This window comes from Sinohyriopsis cumingii, chromosome 8 (genome assembly GCF_028554795.1).
Source record: "Sinohyriopsis cumingii isolate HCF-2022 chromosome 8, ASM2855479v2, whole genome shotgun sequence".
Lineage (NCBI taxonomy): Eukaryota > Metazoa > Mollusca > Bivalvia > Unionida > Unionidae > Sinohyriopsis > Sinohyriopsis cumingii.
Genome location: NC_142968.1, coordinates 43,718,023 through 43,743,378, shown reverse-complemented (window position 1 = coordinate 43,743,378; position 25,356 = coordinate 43,718,023). Strand labels below are relative to the sequence as shown.

The following is a 25,356-nucleotide window of genomic DNA, read 5'->3' as shown; positions in this document are numbered from 1 at the left end:
TTTACAATGCAATGCACAGATATAGTATTTGTTTACCCAGTCTTACACTTAATATGCATGAGTTTTATTAGAACACATGTATGTATAAGATTTGTTTACTAAGTCTTATACTTTATATGCATGTTTTTACTGTAGGAGGTCGAGGCTTAAAATTAGAATACTGGAGTGCAACCCAGAAGAGTTTTCAGAATTTGGAACAAATCTGGAACCTCAGCACAAGCGCGGCTGATTATCATTCTGGTATTGCTGATGATGCACATTTTGAGGATCCGAATTTTGATAATTTTGTGTCTCGCCTGTCTGGCTATTTCATACCTCCTCATGATGGACAGTACCTTTTTGTTGTGAAATGTGTTGGTCAAGCCAAGCTTTACTTTAGTCAGACTGGCCCATCTAGTGGAAAGGTAATTATTGACTTTAATTTCAAGAGAATATGTAGAACTCTTGTTGCAGAGAATTCCTTTTTGTTCATGGTTATGAGTTATTTTGTATCTTTTTACCTTTGTCGTTTTATGTATCTTATAACACCTTTACCTTTGATCTTTTCTTGTATGATGTCATATTTATACTTATTTGGAAATGTTTATCTTCATCAAGTTTTCTTAAAATTTATCTATGCTTTTGGAACTTATAATTGTAGCTATATAGCTGTTAAACCCTATTCATACATAGAAGGTATTATGTGAGTGCTCATTTCAAATAAAATTTAGAAACTAAACCCAGCAAAAAGTTGAAATTATTGTTCATAATTTTATTTGAAATGAGCATAAGTATGTTTTTCTGGTGAGAAAACATGCAGAGCTTGTTGTGATGAAAAAGTGGCAATAATGATGGATAATATTTTCATAGAAGTGTTTTTTCTACTTTAAATTGAAAAACTATTTTGCAAGCATACAGTTTTTTGGAAACTGCTAAATTTGTGAAAATTTTGTAATTGTTAATAGTAGGATTGTTAAATATGTTTAATATAACTAGTGCAGATTGACATATTTGGAAACTTGTATATTACAAACTGACTGAATATAATGAATTATCAAAAATTGAATAATACAAAATCTGTGTTCCTTGGAATTTTGTTCTGTTTCCTCCTTTCAAAGTCCAGATATGTTGTACTGATAAGGTGACTACTGTTTTAACTTTTTTATAGTTCAAATGCATTGCAGACCTAGAATTGCCATCTCATAATTACTGGTTGACCAGGGTCTATGCTGTTTGCTTTCGACAGACACAGCCTCCAAATTCTTGAAATTTTTTGAGGAAGAAACTCGGTTTATAACTCAAGCTTGTACTTTGTAATTTAAATTTCTTATGCTAGTAGAGAAACCAGAGATCTCAATGAATCTGACTTTTTTTAATCAAAGTTGCAGAACCTATGTTTTTAGACTTTCATTAGAATACAGAGTATGATCTTCAATATGGCATTAGGTGACAGCAGGAACATAGTCATGTTATAAATGTTCATTTCATAACATACAACAAATTGTTTCCATTTGCTCAGGTTCTCATTGCAAGTTTTCCAGGTGAACAGAGCTCTCCTCGCTTCACTTTGACCAAAGGAAAAAGGTACAATTGAAAAAAAGAACTTGCTGTTTATCTTCTTTACACTACTAAATACTAATTCAGTTACATATGACTGTTATTGTACATCCACAAACCACTGCTTTCATGATTTTATTTCTTGTTATTTTCCCTTATAAATTCAAGAACCATTTAATTTATTTTGACATATTCTTATTTTTAAGGATAAACTGAAGAGTTTAATTATTTTAGGTGCTAAGGCATATATAAAAGGCAGGAAAACTAATAGAATATTACTTGTCAGTGTTAAATTATTATAATTCTGCTATTATTATTATTATAATTTTTTGGGTATCTGACATAGTTTCATGTGGAGCAAAAAGTGAATTTTCATAATAACTTAACATGGTATTAGGGTTTAGCTTGATGAAGTTGGTGGAGTCCTCTAATAATGAGATCCATCCATCAACAGTTTTTTCCCACAAAATAACTTCACTGATAATTATTGGATCTTAACCAAGTTTGGTATGCAGCTTTTATATTGATTGGACATCAAAAGGGTGTGATTCATAAATACTTCTCTTTCTACTGGTGTTTTTCCATCACTTTTTAAAACTGTTATTGTAAAGCCCCTTTTGAGAAAGCCATCTCTGGACCACAATGTCATTAACCTCTCATTCGAGTCAAAAGTCTTAGAAAAAGTTGTTTTATCTCAAAAGGCATCTCACATAAATTTAGATAATTTCTTGAGTAATTTCTGGTCAGCTTATTGCCCCTGTCACAGCACTTAAACTGCCCTCCTGAAAGCTGCCTGTGACATTCTCTCCACTAATGGTTGATGGTAAGATTTCAGTTCTCACATTTCTTGACTTATCTGCAGCCTTTGATTCAATTGACCATGATATCTTCACCATCTGCAGCATGTTTTTGTCATCCACAGTACTGCTTTATCATGGTTCAAATCATTAAAACAGAATACAAATATTTTCAGTAAATGGTAAACATTCCAGCACGGATGATATTTGAGATGGTGTCCTAGAGGGTTCTGTTCTATGAACAATTCTCTTGATTCTGTATACACAGCTTCTAAAAAGTGTTATAAATTGCGATCCTGTGTCCCACCAGTTGTATGCTGATGACACTCAATGGTACAAATCTAGCAGTCCAAATGAAGTTTCCTCTACCATCCAAAGCATAGGGAAGTGCATCTCTGATGTAAAGTCAAGGATGAAGTGTAAAAGCTACAAATAAATGATGATAAAACTGAAGCCATTCACAAAGAATTTCTCTAGCCCAACATTTACCAGAATCAATTAATATCAGTGGCACTCACATTAAATTTAGACAATCACTTAGAAATCAAGGTGGTTTTTTTTGACAACTCTCTCTTATTGCTCCAGACATATGACCTGAACACTTGTAGTGCAGCTTAGATATAGCAACACTATTCACAATCTTCTCACAGTTTGATGTCCCAAAAACCTTTGTTCATTAGACCTCTAGACTCTAGACACTCTTCTTTCTGGTCTTATACTGTATTCTGCAGAAATTTCAAAATGTCCAAAACTTCTTGCTGGAATCATTTTTCGAGCACCAAGAACTGATCATATCATTCCACTTCTTCACAAACTCCACTGGCTACCAGTTAATAGTAGAATCAACCACAAAATCTCTTCTTTCTGTTACATTTTGTTGGATGCCTCTGGTCCAGAACATGTCTATGATCTCACACAAGTATACACTGCTAGAAGCTTACACTCATCATTTCATACTCATATTCTTAGTATCCTAAAGGACCACTCCGGTGGCCTAGTGGTTAGAGCGTCCGCCTCAGATGCGGGAGGTCATGGGTTCGATCTCTGGCCAAGTCATACCAGAGACTTAAAAAATGGTACTAACAGCTGCCTCGCTTGGCGTTCAGCGTTAAGAGGTTAGTGTTAGGACTGGTCTCCTGGTGTCAGGATAATGTGACTGGGTGGGACATCATGCTACATGTCTGCGGCATGATGCCCCAGTGCTAGACATCACTGTAAACTGCCACATTGCAGACATTGTAGCGATATGACTGAAAAATTGTTAAAGCTACGTTAAAAATCAAAATCAAATCACAGTATCCTAAAGATAAAAACTAAGTCTTGTGGATAACGTTCAGTTGTATATCAGGTTCCAGCTTCTTGGAATGAACTGCCTCTTGATATCAGACTCAAAGGCGATGATCACATTGAAGAGTACTCTCAAGACATGTTTTTCACTTGAAAGAATAAATTTGGCATTCATCCATTTGTCATTATTTTTAGATTGAAACTGTCTTGTAAAATCATATTTTGTTTTTAGGTTATTTTTGTAAACCCATTAGGTTATTTTTGTAAACCCATTTATGATTTATGTTTTTTGTCTGTAATAATTCATAATTTTATAGTGTTTGTAAGGCATTTTAAATTATTTTATGTTGTCTGTATGCAAAATGTTCTTATGCCTTTATGTGATGATGCTGTACTTACCAGTAAAGCTTTTTAAAAGATTTAAGTGCTCTATTAAGTCATCATTATTATTTCAGGCATGCATGAGTGTGATTCCCAGCATTTCAAAGCTTTCCTGTACCAAATTTTGGCGTCTTTCAACCAAATGTTGTATACTTTATATTTATGAAAAATTTAATGTTTAGTCCTTGTCAAGTTGAAAACCAGCCTATTCCAAATTACAGTGAATTACAATGTTAAGTGTCATTAGATATGCACAAAGGTTTAAAATTCAGTATCTTTACAAAATATAAATTTTTCAAATTCTTAAAAGCAAAATATGCGTTAAATATACATGTGGAACAAAAGGTGATTTTATAGCAAAGTATCGTGTGGAAATCTGTATTTCTAGCTAAATTATTTTAAAAAACTTTACTTCTGGAGATATTGTGATTAACTGTACCATATTTAACCTCATATATCACTTAGATCAATGTTTTGTTTCACTTTCCTAGCTACTACCTGGACATATTACACTTAGACACTGGTAGTGGTGCTTCTGTTCAGGTTGGGGCCAAATTTTTCAACACAACCTTGACAAGTGCATACTCGGGCAATGTACAACAGGAGCGACAGAGGTTAAGGGTCACCTCCATGGTATCGAATGAGATCCAGGTGAGGGAAGATATGTCCATATTTTGACCAGTTTACTAATCTTGAAGTGATGAAATCCAACCCCACACCCTTTTCTTCATCTCTACTGGTCATGGACCAGAAAAGCTTATATGATGGCCTGTTGTCCAGCATTCATTAGCACAAGTTATCTTTTCTTCTCCCAAACTGCTTGGACGATTGTAGAGATGCTCCCAGGGCATGCAATCACGTATTTCTGTTACAATAAATTGAAAAAATAATTTCAGAAGTAAGGATATTTTTTTTCTCACTGTACCTCTTCCATTCCAAAGTCTGTAGATGAATGTTAATACAAATGGATTCTCGGAAATCCTGCTAATTATTTAAACTGAAACATGTGTCATAGAGGGGTTCTGCAAGTGATACCCTTTCACTTTCCAATATGCATGTGTAATCTCTGGTCCATTTCCAGAAACTGAAGTCAACCATGTCAGAATGTAAAATTATGATTATTTTCAGCATCAAGTTAACGGGTGGGAATGTGGAAAGTTGAGTTGAAATCAGTGCTTGTGGGAAGGTGGAAAGTAAATAGGCGAGTGAAGAAAGTAGTGGCGATTCTTGTGAAATGGAGGACAATATTTCAGTTAGATGTGCTGCCAAAGAGAAACCAAAATGTACAAAAAAAGTTTCATAATTCTTGGTTGTCAGAATACAAATGGGAGGTATGTTCTGTGATATTTGCAAAAGTTGTGGGAAAAGTTACCTTTTATATTGGAAATTGGTTGTTTGAGTTTTATACAACTAGAAGGGACATCATTTGAAAATTTTGACTTTGATAGAGCCCCAACAGTGTGGAGCAGGAAGAAAGAGAGATGGACATTTAAATGTTAGGTAAATATTGACCTATATCCATTTTCCTTCCACCTTTTTTCTTCTCCCCCCATCTTATTTTGGTAACCAGGGGGAAATCCTTTGATAAAATCCTGGCGTTACCTCTGCAGTTGGGACCAAACTTTTCAGAAAGATTTTTCCCAAAGTCTAGTTGGTTCTAAACAAAAATGACCTTCCGTTATGTATATCACAGCACCTTTTTGAAAATCTATTATATTTACCATTTCAGAACTTCATAGCTGCCAAGTGTCCCATTTTTCATGTATTTGTCCCATATTTTCGACCTGATTATGGGTGTATGTTTTTCTTATTAAAAATCCATTTTTTAATTAAAAAAATTAATTAAAAATTTCCTTGCAATTTTCTGTTTTTGACAAGCTCTTGGTTCCATTCTGATAGAAATGTATCACATGCATATAGGAATAGAGTTCAAAAATATGATTGGTTCATTCAGAATTGAGGCTACCATTCCTGTCTTTAGCTGCCATATTGGATTGTGCAAACAGTTGTTGCTATCACTGTATCTCCTCTTTGTAATATTCAGCTAAGATTCAGAATTTTCTCCAGGAAAGAAAACAAAACAACTGGAAGGACAATTTCCATTGTGTGTTGATTTGTGAAACCATCTAGTGAAGGAGAAAACTTTATGTTTTGCAAATTATGTAATTTTGCTACATAGCCAGTATTGTGCTGTTGTGCTGATAAATCCTAGTACATACCTAGAAACATGGCCACCAAATCGTTTTATTGCTACTTCTAAATGGATGGTCATAGCTACATGTTGTTTTCACCTAAAGACTTCTTTCTGATCATGTCTTATTAGTACTAAATGAAAATGATGCTGAAACTGGAAGACAATATGGCAAGCATTTTGGCTATCTTGAAAATCTTGGTATGGCTGCTTCTAATGATATATAGTAGACCAGTCGGTTCTTTGAAAGAAAATGACACCAGATATTAAGCAAAACGGACTTTTACGAATTGACTTGCGGATGCAAATTCTTAGAGCAAATGAACTTAAAAACATGTCTGGTCAGAAAAAGGTCAAGGACTTAACAATCATTTGGCTAAAGTTAGACATGTTGACTAGTTAAAGTGAATGTTGAATATAAATAATTTTTCAGTATGTTTTATGTTTCTATTCTGGATCTAATCCACATGGATTTTGCCCGTGTTTGCCAAGTATTTTGACCTGCGTCAGATCCAGTTTAGTAGCAAATATAAATGTACATTTTTCATACATTGTACTGTAATTATTGCGTGTTATATATAGCTGACACTTTTTGTACTCAGAGTATGCTTTTTTGCCATTTATACTAACAAAATTATGCTAACCTTTCTCTGGGTTGGCATATATGTACTTGATCCTAAATGAAAATCAGACCAGTCACAGACTTTGATAGACCTTCTTAGCTACTTCTCCAGAATGAATGGATATACTGACATTTAAAACAAACAGCTACTTCTGTCTTGCAATATATATTTGTCCCTGTATTGAAATAATGCAACATCATGATTACCTTGATGGCCATCCTGATCATCTTTGCCTCACTTGAATGGTTGATCACATAGACTTGTGGTTCTCACTAAAACTATTAGCAATATGTAGCCTGTTCTAAGGAAAATGGTGCTCAAATAACACCACAGCCATCTTGAAAATCTTTTCATCACTATTTTTGATATATATCGTAGCATTGGCAAAGGGTTTTCATTGAGGCATTTCTTGCAAAATTGAATGATGTTTGTGCATATCTGACAACATAGATATCAATGCTTTTATGACTGCCAGACATAATTAAACTTGGAGTCAAATCAAAGATCATTGCATGCATTTTTTTGTATTATCCACTATAGCAGGTTAAAAGTCAAAGAGAGTGATAGGGTTTTGTACTGTACTTAGAGGCATCTTATGATCATGTTTACTCAAGCATAAGAAATTAGTTTTCTTACCCAATTTTATCCTCTTATATATTCTCCCATTGTAATGTGATCAGACAGTATATTTGATAGAGAAAGGACATTATTTTTACTGAATTATGTTTCTGTGATAATTTTTAACTGATCACATTACAAATAATCCATCCCACCTTTCCCTGCAATGTGAGTATCCTCTTGAAATTTCACTCAGATAAAATCTGGTTATATCCAGGTATAAAGGTAGCCACCTGGCAGATAGAAAGGGGAGCTAACTTATAACTGTTGCTTCCCATTGTCTAATATTATGATCGTCACATAAAGACATGCATATAAAAAAATCCCTTTGATCCTAAAGTTTTTGGTAGAGTTATTGTCCTTTTTTTTATGACAATCTCATTAGAGCAACTGGTCCCACAGTTTATGTGGATTGCTTTGAAACTTGGTTAAAAGTATGGTCATTGCTGGATGATGCACATAACTGATAATCACTTTTCTTGTACAATTTTTGTTGGAGTTAGTGCAATTTTTGTCATGGAGTTAATTGTGATAAATGATACAATCTTGTTAGTGCAACTAGTCCTGTAGTGTTTCTTGGAAATGCCATGAAACTTGGCAGTTATTATGGTAATTACCTGGAAGTGTGCTTATTGACAGATCACTTTGCCCTGGAATTTTGTTAGAGTGATTGTCCTTCTTTCATTTTGTAGCCTAATACAGCGTTTGACATAAGCTCCTTAGTGCAGCTAGTTGTGCATTTTTTCTTGAAGATTTGTAAATTGCATGTTAACTTGTTACATATTATAATCATCATCAAAAGATGCACATATCTAATCTTTGTGCTCCCATGATTTCAGTGTGATGTCAGTGTGTTGTATTGCCCCTTGCAATTTTTAGTGGATTGCTGTGAAACATAGTATATCTCGTAGTCATCATCAGAATATATATATGTTGACCAAAAAGAACCTGTACTTGCACTGTTTTCAGAAGCGCTATACATTACAAACAATTTCTCAAATTTAAATATGTTGTAGTTCCCTCATTTTTGTATCAATAGATTTTTTTTATCAGATTCCAATTGAAAGGTTGCTGAAGGATGTAGATCTTCACTGCAGATACTCCTTTATGATTTTGTGTGCATTGTGCAAGATCTTATTTTACCTTTTGTGTCTATGCAGAGTGTCGATTTGAGGAACTTCACAAAAATGGCTGAGACCAAGGAGGTTCAGGATGTGGAGATTATTGAGAGTACTAAAGGAAGCTTTAATTATGCCAGAATCCGCCTTGGGCTCTTTGGAGTGTTCACATGTGAGTTTATTAGCTTCAGCATGCAGACAAACCCTTTTATCTTGAGTACATTGGGGGTTTCAAAAAAGTCGTCGACATAACCGGGTCTGGAGATAGAGTCTAGTTGACAAATCTACTCTGAAGCTCCAAAAATGAGGAGTCTTGTTTCTAAAAACAAATGACATTTCTAATACACATTAAAAATAATAATTTAGTCATGCCAGGTTGCAGAAAAAAGATCTGATGTCTTTAAAAAGACATTAAGTAACAAGCCACACATTTGTTTCAACACTCAATCTACTTTAACAATGTCAGTGGCTTAAAGTATTTTTCTTCCTGTGAATAGCCTCAGCAATGCAATTATAGTTTTCTCACACTGACCAAAATCTAGGCCAGTTGAAGTACATGTATATGTGGGACTGTACTTTTTAAAAAAGTACATTCTTTTGTTTTGTTGACTTTGAGCAAAATTTAACTGACCAAAATTGTGTGTGAAAATCGATCACTTTTGTTGATCATCAGAGTCTATTTTACACCTGTATGAAAGTTTACCTCTGTACCAGAAAAAATATGAGGCTGTCAGTATTCATGTACCGACAAACTGAAAAGTGTGTTTAAAGTATTTAAAGTTAGCTACCTCACATCAGATTCTGTAAGAAGCTGACCTATTCTATTCACATAGTTGTTGTACCATATCCCTTCTGATTTTGGTCAGTGACTGTCAGCAACTACACAGAAGGAGAGTTGGTGTATCACTTTGATGGATTGCAAAGCTTTGATATTAGAGTCAAGATAATACAGATGAAAGCAGTCCTCTTTGTTTCATAGCTGTTACTCTTATCAGTCACTTTCTGCTTCATTCTATATGTGTTGAAGAATCAGTGATCATGGCACAGTGATGGACAATTTCATTGTTTTAAAAAATACTGGGTGCTATGGATTTTTTAAAACACCATTTCTTTTATTTACTCTTTTTCAAAACAAATTAGTTACCACATTTTTGTTTTCAGGGGATTATGATATTGGTTTGTTGTTGTGTTGTTGTTGTGGGGTTTAACGCCATTTTGCAGCACATGATAGGCTATACATGGCTGCCAGTATTAATGGTGGAGGAAGAACCAGAGAAAACCTATTGGTTTGTAATTTTGCTGGTTTCTGTTTATAGATGATTGTAAGTCACGTGATCTAGACATTCTGAAGCTGAGGCTTACACTCACACCAAGCATGGAAACACTTCAGCTAATTTACTTTATAATTGAACTCTGAACTCTGAGTTTTTAATTGTATATGGATTAAGTTGGTGATTGACTGTGACGATTTTGGAACGTGATTACCTTATAGTTTGTTCCACTAAGCATCGTAAATTTTATCCTATCTGTAAGTCTGTCAATTTTCAGGTTAGCCTCATTACTTGTTGCTAAAAGTACCTAATTCATTTTAAATATAAGTGTAAAATGAATTAGGTATTTTTATTACATTTAATTAAAAAATCAAATGATTATGTAAGTTTGCGAGATAAGCATTGTCCTGTTTTACTTCCCTTCCACTTTATCATTTTATAGCCTTTTGAGATTAAGAGATTGTTACCTTGCTGTGATGGGCAGGGAACATAAATTTCCTATTTGTTTGTTATATTTAGAATACATTTACATTTTAATTTTGATGTATGTGATTGTATACATTGCTCCATGGAGTCTGAAATGAAGAAATCCTCTCACCACAAATCAAATAAATTTAATACTAGATTAATGAATTAAAATCTCGAACACTTTAATAATTCACACACTGCTGAGAATGTAGAATGTGGTCAGAAAATCTGTTAATAAAATAGACTGGATAATAATTGCTGCATTTTCACTAACAGATTGCTTATACTGTGTGGTGTGATTCAAGTTTAATGGATCTGTGTAACAGTGTAACAGTTTTGATTTTTATTTTATCCACCATATTTAATGATTTACTCTTGTTAAATTCACTTTACTATTTGTCATTGGTAAAGTATGCATATAATATTTACTATTGTTGCTTGAACAAAAATATATGTATAATCCTTCTAATGTTATACCTAAAATACCACTCTTTTAAGTATCAATTATTGTCATACTGTACAAATTATATTTTTTATGTACTTAAATTATTAGGAATGACTGATGGGGAAGTGGTCTTGATTACTTCACAGATGAGCTGTTTTTTGGGGGTCTTTAATTTCTTCATCTGCTGTAACCAAAGAATCCAGGAAAATGTATAGTTTGTAAATAAAATGATTATATTGCATGTCTTTTGTTTTATGGCATAGGCCCAATTGTTCTCAAGTCTGCAGTTAGTAAGGATGTGATGACAGCCCTGAATGATCTCCCCTGGTTGGATATCACTGAATCTTTCACAGTTCAAACTACAAGTATTCCAAATGGTGTCAAATACAGGATCACTTTCAACTCCAAAAGAGGTCAGTTCCTGTGTAAAATCTTTTCCAGTTTATGATATATTCAAATAATTACAGTGAAACCCCAAATAGCACAATGATTGGGTTCACAAAACACTGTTGTGCTATGTAGCATATTGTATTATAGGTAAAGAAGAAAATATTGCATGTGTATCCTCTTAGACAAGACAGGGTGATGGCGTACAAAGTCACAGTTGAATCCAATCTGGCTGAATCCATAATAGTAATTTCATACGACACTTCTTCATTTTCAAAGGTGTTGGTGCTGGTGTTGTTGGGTTTAGTGCCATTTTTCAGCACACAATAGGCTATGCATGGCGGCCAGTATTAATGGTGGAGGAAGAATCCGGGGAGAACCACCGATCCACGAGAAGCTAATGGCACATTTTAAAAAGGATATAATTTATATTTAAATATTCATAATACACACACACACACACACAAGTGCACACACACATACATACATACATACATACATACATGCACACAAACACATACATACATACATACATACATACATACACACACACACAAGTGCACACATACATGCATACATACATACATACATACATACGTACACACACACACGCACACCGGATTTGAGTGAATTCTGCTGTGAATGACTACCTGTCATTTATGAGCAATATCATTATGCATATGCCTAGCGACGAATTAACGTGGCAGGAAGCCTACTGCCGAGATCTGTAGCATCATGGTCATGATACTTGTAGGTGATATTATAGAAAGGTAGATAGATGTAGCTTTACAATGATGTCAAATAATCAGAATTTCTAGCTGCACTACAAAATACAGAGGGAAAAACCTCAATTTTTGGAATCAGTTTTTTCTATCCAAAATTGGCCCATGGTCAGAATCCGATTTTGTGTCTGGGTTTTAAACTTTTTGGTCTAAGATCTGAGGGAAACCAGTATGAACTGCAAAGAGACCGATGAACCTTTGCAAAAAATAGGATAAGATGGACATTTGGAATAAAGAGTGGTCTCGATACAAAAATAATGGGTCCGTTTAGCAAAAAAAGAAAAGAAAAAGAACTCCAACTTTTACCCTTCTGCTCATGCGCGAGCCAAATAGCCGATGAAAATGATGTTTCTAATACAACTAGGCAGTATGTTGTTGAAAGATTACCTGGGATTTGGTGTTTTCTAATGCATTCAGAACTAGCATTCAAAATTTGTTTCCTACTTGAATTTCAGGTGAAAACTACAAAAACCTTCAGGGGTTAATGTGTTAATGGGTGCATTTTGATGACGTCACCAAATTTGAATATTTTTTGCGTATTTAATCACTTGAGCATTGGCATTGCACATAAATTACAAATTTAGCCATTCCTTGACAATTTGTAAAAAAATTCAAAAATCCTTGTTAACAACATTGTTCAGAAAGATAGAGAACTTAATTGCATGCTGTACAGCTGGTAGGGATCAATATCTCTGTTTAAGTGGGAATCCAGACATTTCAGACCTAATCTTAAATTCTTTTCACACTAGAATCATCACAATATAATAATATGCATCCTCTAGTGTCACATCGTTAATTCTTGATAACCTAATGACAAGTTATTATGCCTCTTTTGCTTACTTTCCTTATTAGCAAAATTTAGTGAGTTTAAAATTAGGTACATGTTTAGGTATAGATTTTGCCAATAAAGGTGGTACTTTCTTGTTTTCAGTCAATTGGTTTGAAAGAAAATAGAAAAATGTTGTAATTCATTGTGAAATATTAAAGCTATGTAAATTTTCAGCATTATAAATAGTATATTACAACCTGGAAGCCAATGCATGCGTACGTTGTAGAGACAAAATAGTAGATGAAGATAGCAATGTGAACAGCAAAAGATTATGGGAAATTATTAATGAGTGCTCTGAATCTGAGTTTCTGGCTTTAGTCCTAATTGTTTAGTCCTAATTATTTATGTAATTATTCAGACACCCAGGTAACACAGAAAGTGAGGATGCACAAAATGTCAGTCATAAAGTTACCAGGTGTAATCTTCCCACTGTCCTAAATTGCAAGCTGATTTAAATTTTTCCTTAGCAAAATCAGTGGAATATTTCTTGTTTCATAGAAGAAACCATGCTTTAGACCATAGCTAATGAAACCAATTTATATGCACAGCTAAAACAATGGTAAGCATCACAGACAAGCACTGGTCTCATTTGTACCAGACAAAATTAAAGCTTTCATTGGTTGAAATATTATAAAAAGTGTCTCTCCATGTCAATCTTACCAGGATTACTGGTGTACGGATGAATTTTAAAGGTCAACAGGTATTAAAAAATTAGTATATTAATATCAATGCACAAGACATGGATGTGCAAAGGAATGACACCAATTATCATTCCATTAACACTGCAACCTCTTCATGACATGGTGTTGGCTAATTTAAATAATACCAGCAGCTCATTCCACTGAGTGGTTAGAGCGTCCGCCTCGGATGTGGGAGGTCGTGGGTTCGATCCCCGGCCGAGTCATACCAAAGACTTACAAAAATGGTACTAACAGCTGCCTCGCTTGGCGCTCAGCATTAAGAGGTTAGTGTTAGGACTGGTCGGCCCAGTGTCAGGATAATGTGACTGGGTGGGACATCATGCTACATGTCTGCGGCATGATGCCCCAGTGCTAGACATCACTATAAACTGCCACACTGCAGACATCGTAGCGATATGACAGAAATATTGTTAAAGCTACATTAAAAATCCAAAATCACACACACACACACATTCCACTGAGATTGCAATTGATGATGCAATGAAGCAATACTAGGGGAATTCAGAACTGAAACAATTTATGCCTGCAACACCAGACAAATATGGAATAAAATGTTGGGCCAGGTGTGATGTAGTTAAAGCCTACATGAGTATTTTTCAGCTGTATTGTGGCAGAAAAGAACAGAATGAACTCCAAATGAGATGTGGATTATGGTGTTGTGTTGTCTATGATCTGTTGTGAGATCTAGTGGGGGAAATATCATTTATGCTTTGATAGGTACTTCCAGTCTTATCCTTTCTGAACACATGGGATTAGATGACATTCACACCTGTGGCACTATAGGTAGTAATTGCAAAAATCTTCCACCATTTCTTAGGAAAAAGCTATTCTTTTATTGATTGAAATAAACAAAACAATATGCCACTCCAACTTCATTTATGTTTTCAACTTTGATCAAGCAGCATTTGGACATTTTTTTCAGCATTCATGAAACAAATTAACTTCATGTCACCCAAATGCTCTTCACTATGATCGTGGTGAAAACGGCCAGTACAGTACATTGATTGATGGGCAAAGCTGAAAACATGCAGCCAGAGATTCAAGATTCAAGGTGTATGCTACAATAATTATGAATTTCATATTTAAACATGAAGAATTTATGAAGTTAATGGAAATCTTGTTAATTATGATGCCCTCAGTGGAATAATATGGACTGTGGGGGTGGGGTGTCTCACAAAAAATATAAAAGTAAAAAGAGGAACTGACACAACTTTATTGATCCAGTGAGTAAAGTGGACATTAATACAGCACTTGGATACCAGTTGACGTTGCCACCTCTAGAACAACATTGCTTTAAGTGAAATGAAATCAAAATGCAAGAATTCAGACCTTAATGCTTGAAAACACCGTAAAGCATAAACTATTTTGGTGGTGAGCACTGGTTTGCATCAAAACATTTAAATAAAATCAAATCAAACTTGTGGAAGACATGGACATGCACAATTTGTTTTTTTAAGGTCACCAATTTGTGAAGCAAAGAAAAGAGATATTGAGTCAATTTAAAACATTTCCTTTTCGTATTTAAAGCAATGTAATTTTTATGTTGTGTCTGAATGATAGCAAAAACAAAAATGAAATGGACCTTCTCGGGTAAGTGGACTGTGAATTAAATCCATCGGAGAAGAAACTATTAGTGGCAAAGTGACAATAATTTCTTTTGAGCAATTCAAGGCAAATCAAGATAATTGTTAGGTGATAAATTATTTTTATTTTTTATTTTTGGGGTTTAACACTACACATGATGGCCAGTATATTTGGTGGAGAAAGAGCCAGCAACCCTCAGGAAGTTATTTTCAAGCTTTCTCACATACCTGCGTTGGCTGAGCCTGAGTCTTAAACCCATCTAGACAGAGGTGAGGTGTCAGTCATATTTAAAGCTGAGCACGTTAGACCAATCGGCTGTCTGATGTCCCACATAAATTTGGTGTCCAGTCCTCTGGTTATGGCTTTACCTTAACGACTTCATATATTCTTTATTTTATACTAATCATCTTTTGCAGGAGACTTTGATAAAATAGAAGTCAGGACAGTGGCAGGTACCCCTAATGTCACAGTAACTGTTACTGAGGTAACAAAAGGCGTCTCAGACATGTTCACCATATCTCTTGCAATGGAAGGCATTCCATCAGGCATCTTCACCAACAATGCAGCCACTGATCAGGTAAATTGACCTTCATGCTTATAGCATAGTTTCCATCCTGTTTTACCAAATATAATTTGCATTATGGTAAATTTGTAGTTAACTGTAAGGGCTTGCTATAATTAGTAACAAAGTGTACACCCACTGGTCTTTCATATCAGTTTAATAGTTTAAGGAAAGCAACTCATATTTACGTAAATCATTAAACCTAATAGTAGTCATCTACCCTTTATTTTTTCCATTGATGGAAATACTGAAAAAATAGTAGAAAATGCCTTAAAAAGGAAATTACAATAATTTCTCACAAAATTTGTAAACAGTTATTATTTTTTTACAGTAGAACAGTTTGTAAAATGTATAACTAGATCAATCAGTTTGTCATGACATTTACACTGGATAATGGACAAACAATGGCACTAAAAAGATGCTGGAATTGTGACATAATTTACATTTTCCAGGTACGTTATCTGTTGTCCTTGCAGTAGCAAAATCAAAATATGATAAAATTCCACTTTCAAACCAATTTTCTGCCATGTCTACCTAAGAATAAAACAATTATCTACAATATAACACACAGACTAAGTGCATTTTGATACAGGGCATGTGTGTGGGGTGGAAAGAAGATTCCAGAACACTTGAGACTGTTGAAGATGGTTCTCGAATGTTCTAGTAAAATGTTGCTCTTGCAAACAACAACAAAGATGAATAGATGGTCATCACCAAAAGCTGGCCGAACCAATTAATCTCATTACATATCTCCGTTATTCTAATTGTGCTGTTGTAAGTGGCAATTTGGAGCCATGACAGATAGTAATGTAATTTAAAAGTAATTAGAACTTTACATTACTTTTCCAGAATTTGTAATCAATTGCAATTACTGATTACTTCTTTTGCAGGAATAGATTATAATTAGAGTTTTGATATTTCATGTAGTCAGTTACTTAATTGGTTACTTTTATAATTCAAAACGACTTTGAAGATATCTTAATAGATTTTGTGAACCTTGTATGAGCAATATAAAATGATAGAAAAATAATATATTTTTCTCCAAAACTTAAATAAACTTTTTGGTCTTCTTATCACAGGTAATTGATTCTTTAACATGAATCTTTTTAATATGTTGGTATAGGCCAAAATAAGACAATGATTGAATTGCTTTTAACTGGGAAAATAATCACCGATTCAATAAAATACAGTTTTTTTCACTGACACTTCTTCAGACCATCTATTATATTTGAATGCATACATAAAAACTATATGATTTTTAAACCTTGTGTTCATGTTAACTATTGTGTTTGTTGGTACAAATCGGTAACTAATGTATTCTTTCTCAGGTTAAGGCAGCTCTGGAGCCAATGTTTGGTGCCAGATGTCCCAAAGCACTGACTACACCAGCCAATGTGAAGGTGGTTGAAAATTTTGAGTCTGGCACTGGGTCATCAAATGGACAGTGGGTGATAAATGAAGCTTTTTGTGGGAAATATTCCATCAAGAACCCCACTGTGATCTATGAGAAAAAGGACAATCAGATAAGCGATGTGAAACAGACTAAGTATAAATGGGTAGATATTGTTTTGTATATTGCAGGCATCATAATTAGGGTGACTGGGTACTCATAGTGACCTTTAATATCTTGTGAATTATGAATTTACATGTCAACAGGAACCACTTATTTGACAAGTCTCAATATCTCTTTGAGAGTTGCCTCACTTGACAAATTGTTCATATGCCCATGTAATTAGGGCCCCCATCAGTGAATCTGGCGGAGTCCCATAGAAATTTTGTTGACCTGTCAGCACTTTGGTTTCTGTAAGATAACTTTCCATGGAGAATCTAATATTTTAATCAAGTTCTATTTGTAGTTTTTTATTGATTAAACTTTAAAAGAATTCAGTTTCCAGCATTCTCTGTCATCATTTAGAGGAGTTATGGACCCTGATTGTCTATCTCACCTTCAAGGCTTGTTTCAGCAGCATCATGTTCTAAAGGATTGTTGGACTTAATGAATGCATATTTGACATGCAGCTTTATATAGATCAGATATTAGAGAAGTTCAATCAGTTTACAGCATCCCATGACATCATTTATAGGAATTTTGCTCTCTGATTGCCTGTCCTTTTGACTTTGGTGTCTGCAGCATGACTTTCTGAAGTTTTTTGGGGGGTTTTATCTCAATTTGGAATGGGTCTTTACACTGTTGAGATCTTGAAGGAGTTTAATTTCAAGGGTTCCATGACAGGAGTTATGTCCCCTGTTTGCTTAAGCCACTTAACACTTGAGATGGGTGGTTGCAATTAACACTGAACATTGTCAAGGCAATGAAGTGCTGACTGTGCAATAATTCATGTCAACTATCCTGAAGTTTCATTTCAGTTCAGTATTGTTTTGTGCCATTCCAGCTGTGTTTTGCCTACAAAGGCCGCCTAAAGAATTGGGTGAAGCTAACCTACACCTTTACTGATGGATCGGGAGAGCCAGTGGGCCCCATCACTAATTCCTTTGAATATGAGTTTGCTGAAGAGTTCACAAGGTAGGTAGAATGTAGTAAAAGGACCACATCACATTGTTTCCAAATTATTTACAATAAATTGTTGAGCCAAAATTTAGAAATACCGATCTCTGTGAGCAAGTCTTGCATTAAATTTGTTCAGTTCTCATCAATTTGTTAAAATTGTTATTTTAATATTCAGTCAGTTGATGTAGATTAAGGAAATGAAGGAATTTGTATTAAAAGTGTTCACGTGATGAGCTTTCACAGTTAATAAACTATCCAGTGCTTTGCTTAAATAGAGAAAGAGTATACAGAGTTCAAATTAAAATGATACATTTGATTGACAAGCATGCCTCATTGCACTGGCAATGACTCGGTTCTAATGTCCTTTGTTCTATCTACTAAACACTCTTTGATTGCAGACTGATCTTAGGAATTCCATCTCATCACTGATCTAAGTAGCCATATCTCATCAGTGATATAAGTAGCCCCATCTCATAAGTGATCTGAGTAGTCCCATTACATCAGTGAAATGAGTAGTCCCATCTCATCAGTAATATGAGTAGTCCATCTCATCAGTGATCTGAGTAGTCCCATTACATCAGTGATATAAGAAGGCCCATCTCATCAATAATATGAGTAGTCCCATCTCATCAGTAATATGAGTAGTCCATCTCATAAGTGATCTGAGTAGTCCCATTACATCAGTGATATAAGAAGGCCCATCTCATCAATAATATGAGTAGTCCCATCTCATCAGTAATATGAGTAGTCCATCTCATCAGTGATCTGAGTAGTCCCATTACATCAGTGAAATGAGTAGTCCCATCTCATCAGTAATATGAGTAGTCCATCTCATCAGTGATCTGAATAGTCCCATCACATCAGTGATCTGAGTAGGCCCATCTCATCAGTGATGTAAGTAGCCCCATCTCATCAGTGATCTGAGTAGGCCCATCTCACCATTGATCTGAGTATCTCCATCTCATCAGTGATCTGAGTATCTCCATCTCAGCACTGATCTAAGTAGCCCCATTTCATCACTGATCTAAGTAGTCCGTCTCATCAGTGATTGAAGTAGGCTCATCTCAGTAGTGATCCAAGTAGGCCCATCACACCAGTGATTCAAATAGGTCCATCTCATCAGTGATCTGAGTAGGCCCATCTCATCAGTGATCTGAGTAGCCCCATCTCATCATTGATCTGAGTAGGCCCATCTCATCAGTGATCTGAGTAGGCCCATCTCATCAGTGATCTGAGTAGGCCCATCTCACCAGTAATCTGAGTAGGCCTATCTCATCAGTGACATGAGTAGTCCCATCACATCAATGATCTTAGTATGCCTATCTCATCAGTGAAATGAGTAGGCTTGCCATGTGATCACTGAGTGCATTTGATAATTCAGATTACTATGCATGTGGAAATATTGAAAATGAGATATGCATTAGATTTTCATTATTCTGGTCTAAATATGAATGATTATTCAACACAGTATTGTACAGTACAGGAAAAACTTTTTAAGAAAGAAATTGGACATTGGATAACATTTTGATCCACATATTTCAGAATCCATCTTTCTGTCTGTCTTTTGGTCTATTCATCATTCTATCTATATATCAGCTTATCTGTCTACAAACTCAGAGACATACAATTTTACCAAATCTGCATTTTGTTTGCAATTTGTTTGGTGCTTTTTTGCATTTCATTAATGTTTATAATAGATTTCATTTGTGTTCCATTTGTATTTCAACTATCATGTCTTTGTTTTTTGTTTGCAGTCCTACAGCTGCAATCTAGTGTTGCAATTAGTGCTTCAGTTCGTTGTTATTGTGAATTTCATACATTTGAGGTGCATTTACGGAAGTTGGAATTTCTTTTTTTTATAGCACTTAATGAGAGAACTATTGCTTTCTTATCATGTCTTATTCATATTTGCTTGTTTTAATAAACAAAAAATGAATACAATTTAAATGACAGCCTTGAGTTTATAATAAATAAAATATAATTAGGGCTGTACAAATTGGATAGTCTGAATGCATGGGACTAGTTGACTGTGCTGTCAGACAAATTTCAACCACATTTTTTTGGAATAACTTCTTTCAGATAGCATTTTTCTCTATAATATGTATTATTAACATGGATTCTAGAATTTTAGATTATGTGAAAGAAGATTTGGAAACAAAGAATGACTATATTTATCACAATGTTAATAAAATATGTGTTTCGTTAATGTACAGATAGAACAGTTAAAAGTTAGTGACATCATATTTCTAATAACCTGCAGGTAGTCGTCACATCAGATTGATATTCAAGTTGGTTTTTTTGGAAAAAATGAAAAACACAATCCAGAAAATCTCATTGTGTAATCTGCTCACATATTTTTTCCAACTATTTTGTATCAGAGCAATGTTTTTGTTTGTTATTATAGGAATTCATTTCAAAGTTCACAGGAAGTGTAAGCTGTTTTCAAATCATATCATTATGTTTAATATACAATAAATAATACAGGTATAGATGTCTCTGGTATTTATGTTCCACAGTTACTTTAAACATTATTTAAGAAGTAAATTAAAATCAGCACAAGTATGTGTAATAAAAAATTGACCATTTTTTTTTATTGCTGTTATGTATTTTGTTCAACTTTATTTAAACAAAATTTCATTTAGTCCATTTAGACATTGCAGTACCTTATCTAGTACCTAATAAATGCTGCTCTTAGATGTCATTATAGGCATTAGACACTGAAACCCAAAGCGAATTCTCAAATACATTATCTGATCACTTTAACATTAGGATTACTCTCTGCTTTGTCCGAATACAGCCCTCCCAGAAAGACCAAATGATGTCTTTCTGTCTATATAGCATAGGAGGAAAGAAGTAGCTCTTCCACATTAACTCTCCTTTATACTCACTAGTTAGTCACAGGTGTTCCAAAAATGTAACCAGTTTCAGCTTTCACTTGCTACCATCCACTTTTTCTTTCAGTGGTATAATAAGTCAAAATGTTGTTATATATTGTCAGTGCAGTAGTCCTAGTCCCCCTCGTATAAGGCTACCCCTACTGCAGCAGGGAAGTGGCCTTATAATGAGAGTGGCCTTTCTAGAGGGGGATGACAAATGTGAATAGTAAATACATATGAAGAAAGTCACAAGTACATTTAATTTTAAAACATTTAATATTTTAATTAAATATCACATGCATGTTGAGAAATAAATGAAAAACAAACTGTTTCATCATTTTCAAAAGAATGTTATGAATAACCATTGATATAGTTTTAAAACATTCTTTATAATTATGTTACAGATCACATCATCTGTCACTCTGTTGGTAACAGTCTAAAAAATAAACCAGTCTCGTCACAATTAAAAATATCCTTGCTGTCATATCCCCTGCATATATCATTTAATCTTTTGTTCCAATCTTCGACAGCTTCATTCTTAACATCAGCTGATTCTCCACAAAGGAAGAACACTTAATATTGTGTTGCACTTGAAATCTGTGCAACCATCCGTTACTTGCGGTAAAGTTGTCCTATCCCAATTCAACTGATAAAATTGTTGCTTTTTCTTGTCATTCAAATTGATAGAAGGAGCAATGCCCAGGAGATGCCAATGCAAAACGTTATTTTGAGTTACTATGGGATGATTTCATCTGGAAAAAACTTGTTGATGAAACAAATCATTACGTTGAAAGATTTCTAGGATTAATTTGTGATAAGTATTCATGAGAAACTGCACGCTGAAGTACATGTTCCAGAATGTGAAGTAAACAAATTGTTCCTTGTGTCATGGTGTCCAATTTTAGTAAAATTATTATAACTTTTGAACTAACAGTGCTAGAAACTTCAAATTTGGACCAGAATACTAGAAATTAAATTATCTTTTTGTATTTGCACAATATTAGCAGCATTTCATTAATTTTCATGGACAAAAGATTCACTGAACATTTTGGTAATTTTTTTTATTTGTTTTTTTCTCTTTCAAGTCATATTTCAAAATACAGTTGTGAGCATGTACATTGGTAAATGATAACAAAACATGTGTCACTTTGTTGCAAATTTTTTTACCTTTTCAGAGATATAGAGTTTTATATACTTTTTAAAAGAAAAAACTGTTACAATATTTTTAGTAAACATGGTGAAGGTGGTCACAATTTCAGCAGCTGCTGCTGTATGATGCTCCGTTTTACCACAATGTATTTAGAATTGCTTCTCAGGAATGAAGCGCTGCAGTTGAAATTGGTAAACAGGATAAAATGGGTTAAATAATGAATCCACAAATACAGATTTTGTTTGCAGACAATGCAGCCTTGTATACATCTAGTTCTGATACTGAAGTTACCCAAATGAGAATGAACTCAGACCTTATTAGAGTCCAAAACTGGGCACAACAAAATATTATGGTAATTAATGAGGGTAAAACAAAATTTATGATTTTGGGGTCATCAGAAAAGCTAATCAAGTCATAGAACCTAGAACTATTGCTTGCAATAAAAAATCATCTGTAAAAAAATGTCAGACATGAAAAGCTTGTCCATTGATAATAATGTATTATGGAATGACCATATTGATAAGCTTAGTAAAACGCTTTCATCCGAAATTGCCCTACTCAGCAGAATCAAGATATATTTACCTATAGAAACTTGCACTCTATACTACAAGTCATATATTCTTCCAAAAAAAGATTATTGTTCAAACGTATGGGGAAACTTCAGAAACGAGCAGCATGTGTAATTTTAGATGCATCTTGATCATCCCATAAAAGCATCGTTTACAGAACTCAAATATATGACAGGATAGATTTTCACACAGCAGATCTTTTATATAAATGTCTACATGGAACTGCACCAGACTATCTTTAGGACTTATTCAGGCCTTTCTCAACACAATGCCAGTTGAGATCAATATCAAATGGAAACCTTCAGGCACCAAAACCAAGAACAGAGCAATATAAAAATAGCTTCCAATATTCTGGTACAGTTCTGTGGAACAAGCTTCCACTACATGTAAAATCTGCTGAAAATTTTAGAGTATTTAAGAAGAGATATCATGAGCATGTATTGTTTCTAATAGATAGTGGAATTTAGTATTTTAATACTAAACACGTTAAAATACAATGATTACTGCTATCTTCATTTATTGTGCATTGTTATACTCTTCTTAAGAGGGCCTCAAGGGAGAATAGTCCTTGACTAAAGAGTCAACCTATATAAATAATGCATTATTATTATTATTATTCCTGAAAGCATAACCTCAGACCCATGCATGAAGTGGCTACTTTTGCTGGATTCCCCTGAACATTCGAATGTAAGACAATAATCAGGTGCAGGATTCCACAGGGATTTCCCTTGCATGTTTGTAAACACATTGTTGTCAGTTGTGATAAACTAATGTTACATGACTTTTCCCCACTTACAGAATAGGCAAAGAAGTCTAGTAATAATAATTAATAATAATAATAATAATAATGACCTTATTTAAAAAGGGTAACACAATTAGCTAAGAACTAATCTACCTTGAAGCCCTCATACATAGGAATTTATTTATTTTAGCTGCATCTCTGAAGCCACTGAATATATTGGGTTTGGAAGAAGGAAATATAATGGGCATTTCTAATCTCAGCTGGAATACTATTCCAGAGCAGAGTTCCAGAGTATTGGAAACTTTTTTAAATAACTCTTTATTTGGTTTGGGAATTTTATACTGTTTGGTAGACATGGATCTCAAGTGGGGAGTATTACCAGGTAGCCTATACTGGAATAGTGATTTTAAATATTCAGGAACACTATTTTGGGATATCCTGTACATTAATTTGGCTTTTCTCAAACAGATTCGGTTAATATTTTTAACTTACCAGCTAAATTTTCCTTGCTTTCTTTCTGGATTGATATTAGCCCTAATGCTCTTTTTTGAAGATGTGCCAGCTTTGCTATGCTTTTATCATTTGAATTACCCCATACTGTATTATAGTAGTCTAAATAGGGTTGTATGTAACTGTTATAAAATAGTTTTCTGTGCCTTTCAGGGAGAAAATATCTAATCCTACTAAAAAGCCATAAATTTGAATTGACTTTTTTTACTGATATGTTTTATATGTTTAGTCCGTGATAGGTCAGACATAGTTCATCACTATCAAGATTTGTCCTTTTTTGCTGTGTTGAGATAAGTAATATTTTAGTTTTACAAGTTTTTACCACCATGCCATTGCATGTGCACCAGTTTTTCAGTTTATTTAGGGCATTCTGTAATGAAATTTCGAGTTCATGATTGTGTTTTGGATGTCTGACAATGTTATGTCATCTGCATAGAGATCTGTAGAGGATATTGAGTCTCTTAGTAAAAGTGGTAGGTCATTAATAAATAGTGTTTGTTTTAAAAAGTGAGTTTATTGCGCATGAGGTTTGCAGTCTAATAAAATAAAGATGACATTTTGTTGTATTTCTTATCATTTCCTACCCATATCCTCTGGAACAAAGGTAATATTTTCTATATCTTCTTGAAACAAAAATCATCAAACTCTCATTTTACTGCAATCCATGCCTCCAAATATCAACCAAAATTGTACCACCACACAAGTTCAAAAAGAATCAATTGGACTAACTGATGTTTATCACTGATATACTGCTCATTCTATATTGTTTAAACTAACATTTTTTAAAACTACCACTGGCAAATTTACTTAGAACGAAGAAGTATCAACAATAATCAGGCCTAATTGCCCAGGGTCAAACAAAGCTGCTTAAACAAGTAATCCTGGCCCAAAGTTGCTTAAACAGGTAATCCTGGCCCAAAGTTGCTTAAACAGGTAATCCTGGCCCAAAGTTGCTTAAACAGGTAATCCTAGCCTAAAGTTGCTTAACCGACTATGTGCAAAGCAAGAATCATGCAATAATTGCCAACTTATGACTTTATTTCAGCTAGCAATGAATATGATATAAAATGATTCAAAAATATCTAATTGTGCCTATTAAAACATTTTTTTGTTTTATGCTCAGCAGTGAATTACTTGATTTTCTAATTAAAACATTATTTTTTCACTTGAGGAACTACTTTTAGGTCAGAACATACTTACTTCCCTTTGATTTTCTGTCATTGAACTACTTTTTCCTTATGTAGTGGTTGTTTTCTTATTGATAATCACTGTCTGTTATCCTTAAAACTTGTAGTTTGTTATTCTGGAAATATCAATTAATTTTTATCAATCTGATGTGAACTAATTTTGTGTACAAGTACACATAGCACAGCAGAACGTATACGGTAAACAGCTGACATTACCGTAAGAAATCTGCTAA

At 34.1% G+C, this 25,356-nt stretch overlaps 1 protein-coding gene across 2 annotated transcripts in view; it reads left to right on the top strand.

Annotated features, from left to right (window-relative positions):
- Nucleotides 1–25,356, top strand: part of LOC149793387 (fibrocystin-L-like) — a 221,327-nt gene that overhangs the window by 69,121 nt on the left and 126,850 nt on the right. For both annotated transcript variants that reach the window (XM_089967368.1, XM_089967369.1), the window contains exons 13-20: nt 136–404; nt 1,499–1,563; nt 4,493–4,652; nt 8,594–8,723; nt 10,999–11,148; nt 15,435–15,595; nt 16,909–17,136; nt 17,974–18,104. In XM_089967368.1, coding sequence (XP_089823494.1) covers nt 136–404; nt 1,499–1,563; nt 4,493–4,652; nt 8,594–8,723; nt 10,999–11,148; nt 15,435–15,595; nt 16,909–17,136; nt 17,974–18,104 — 1,294 coding nt within the window. The remainder of the gene's footprint in view (nt 1–135; nt 405–1,498; nt 1,564–4,492; nt 4,653–8,593; nt 8,724–10,998; nt 11,149–15,434; nt 15,596–16,908; nt 17,137–17,973; nt 18,105–25,356) is intronic.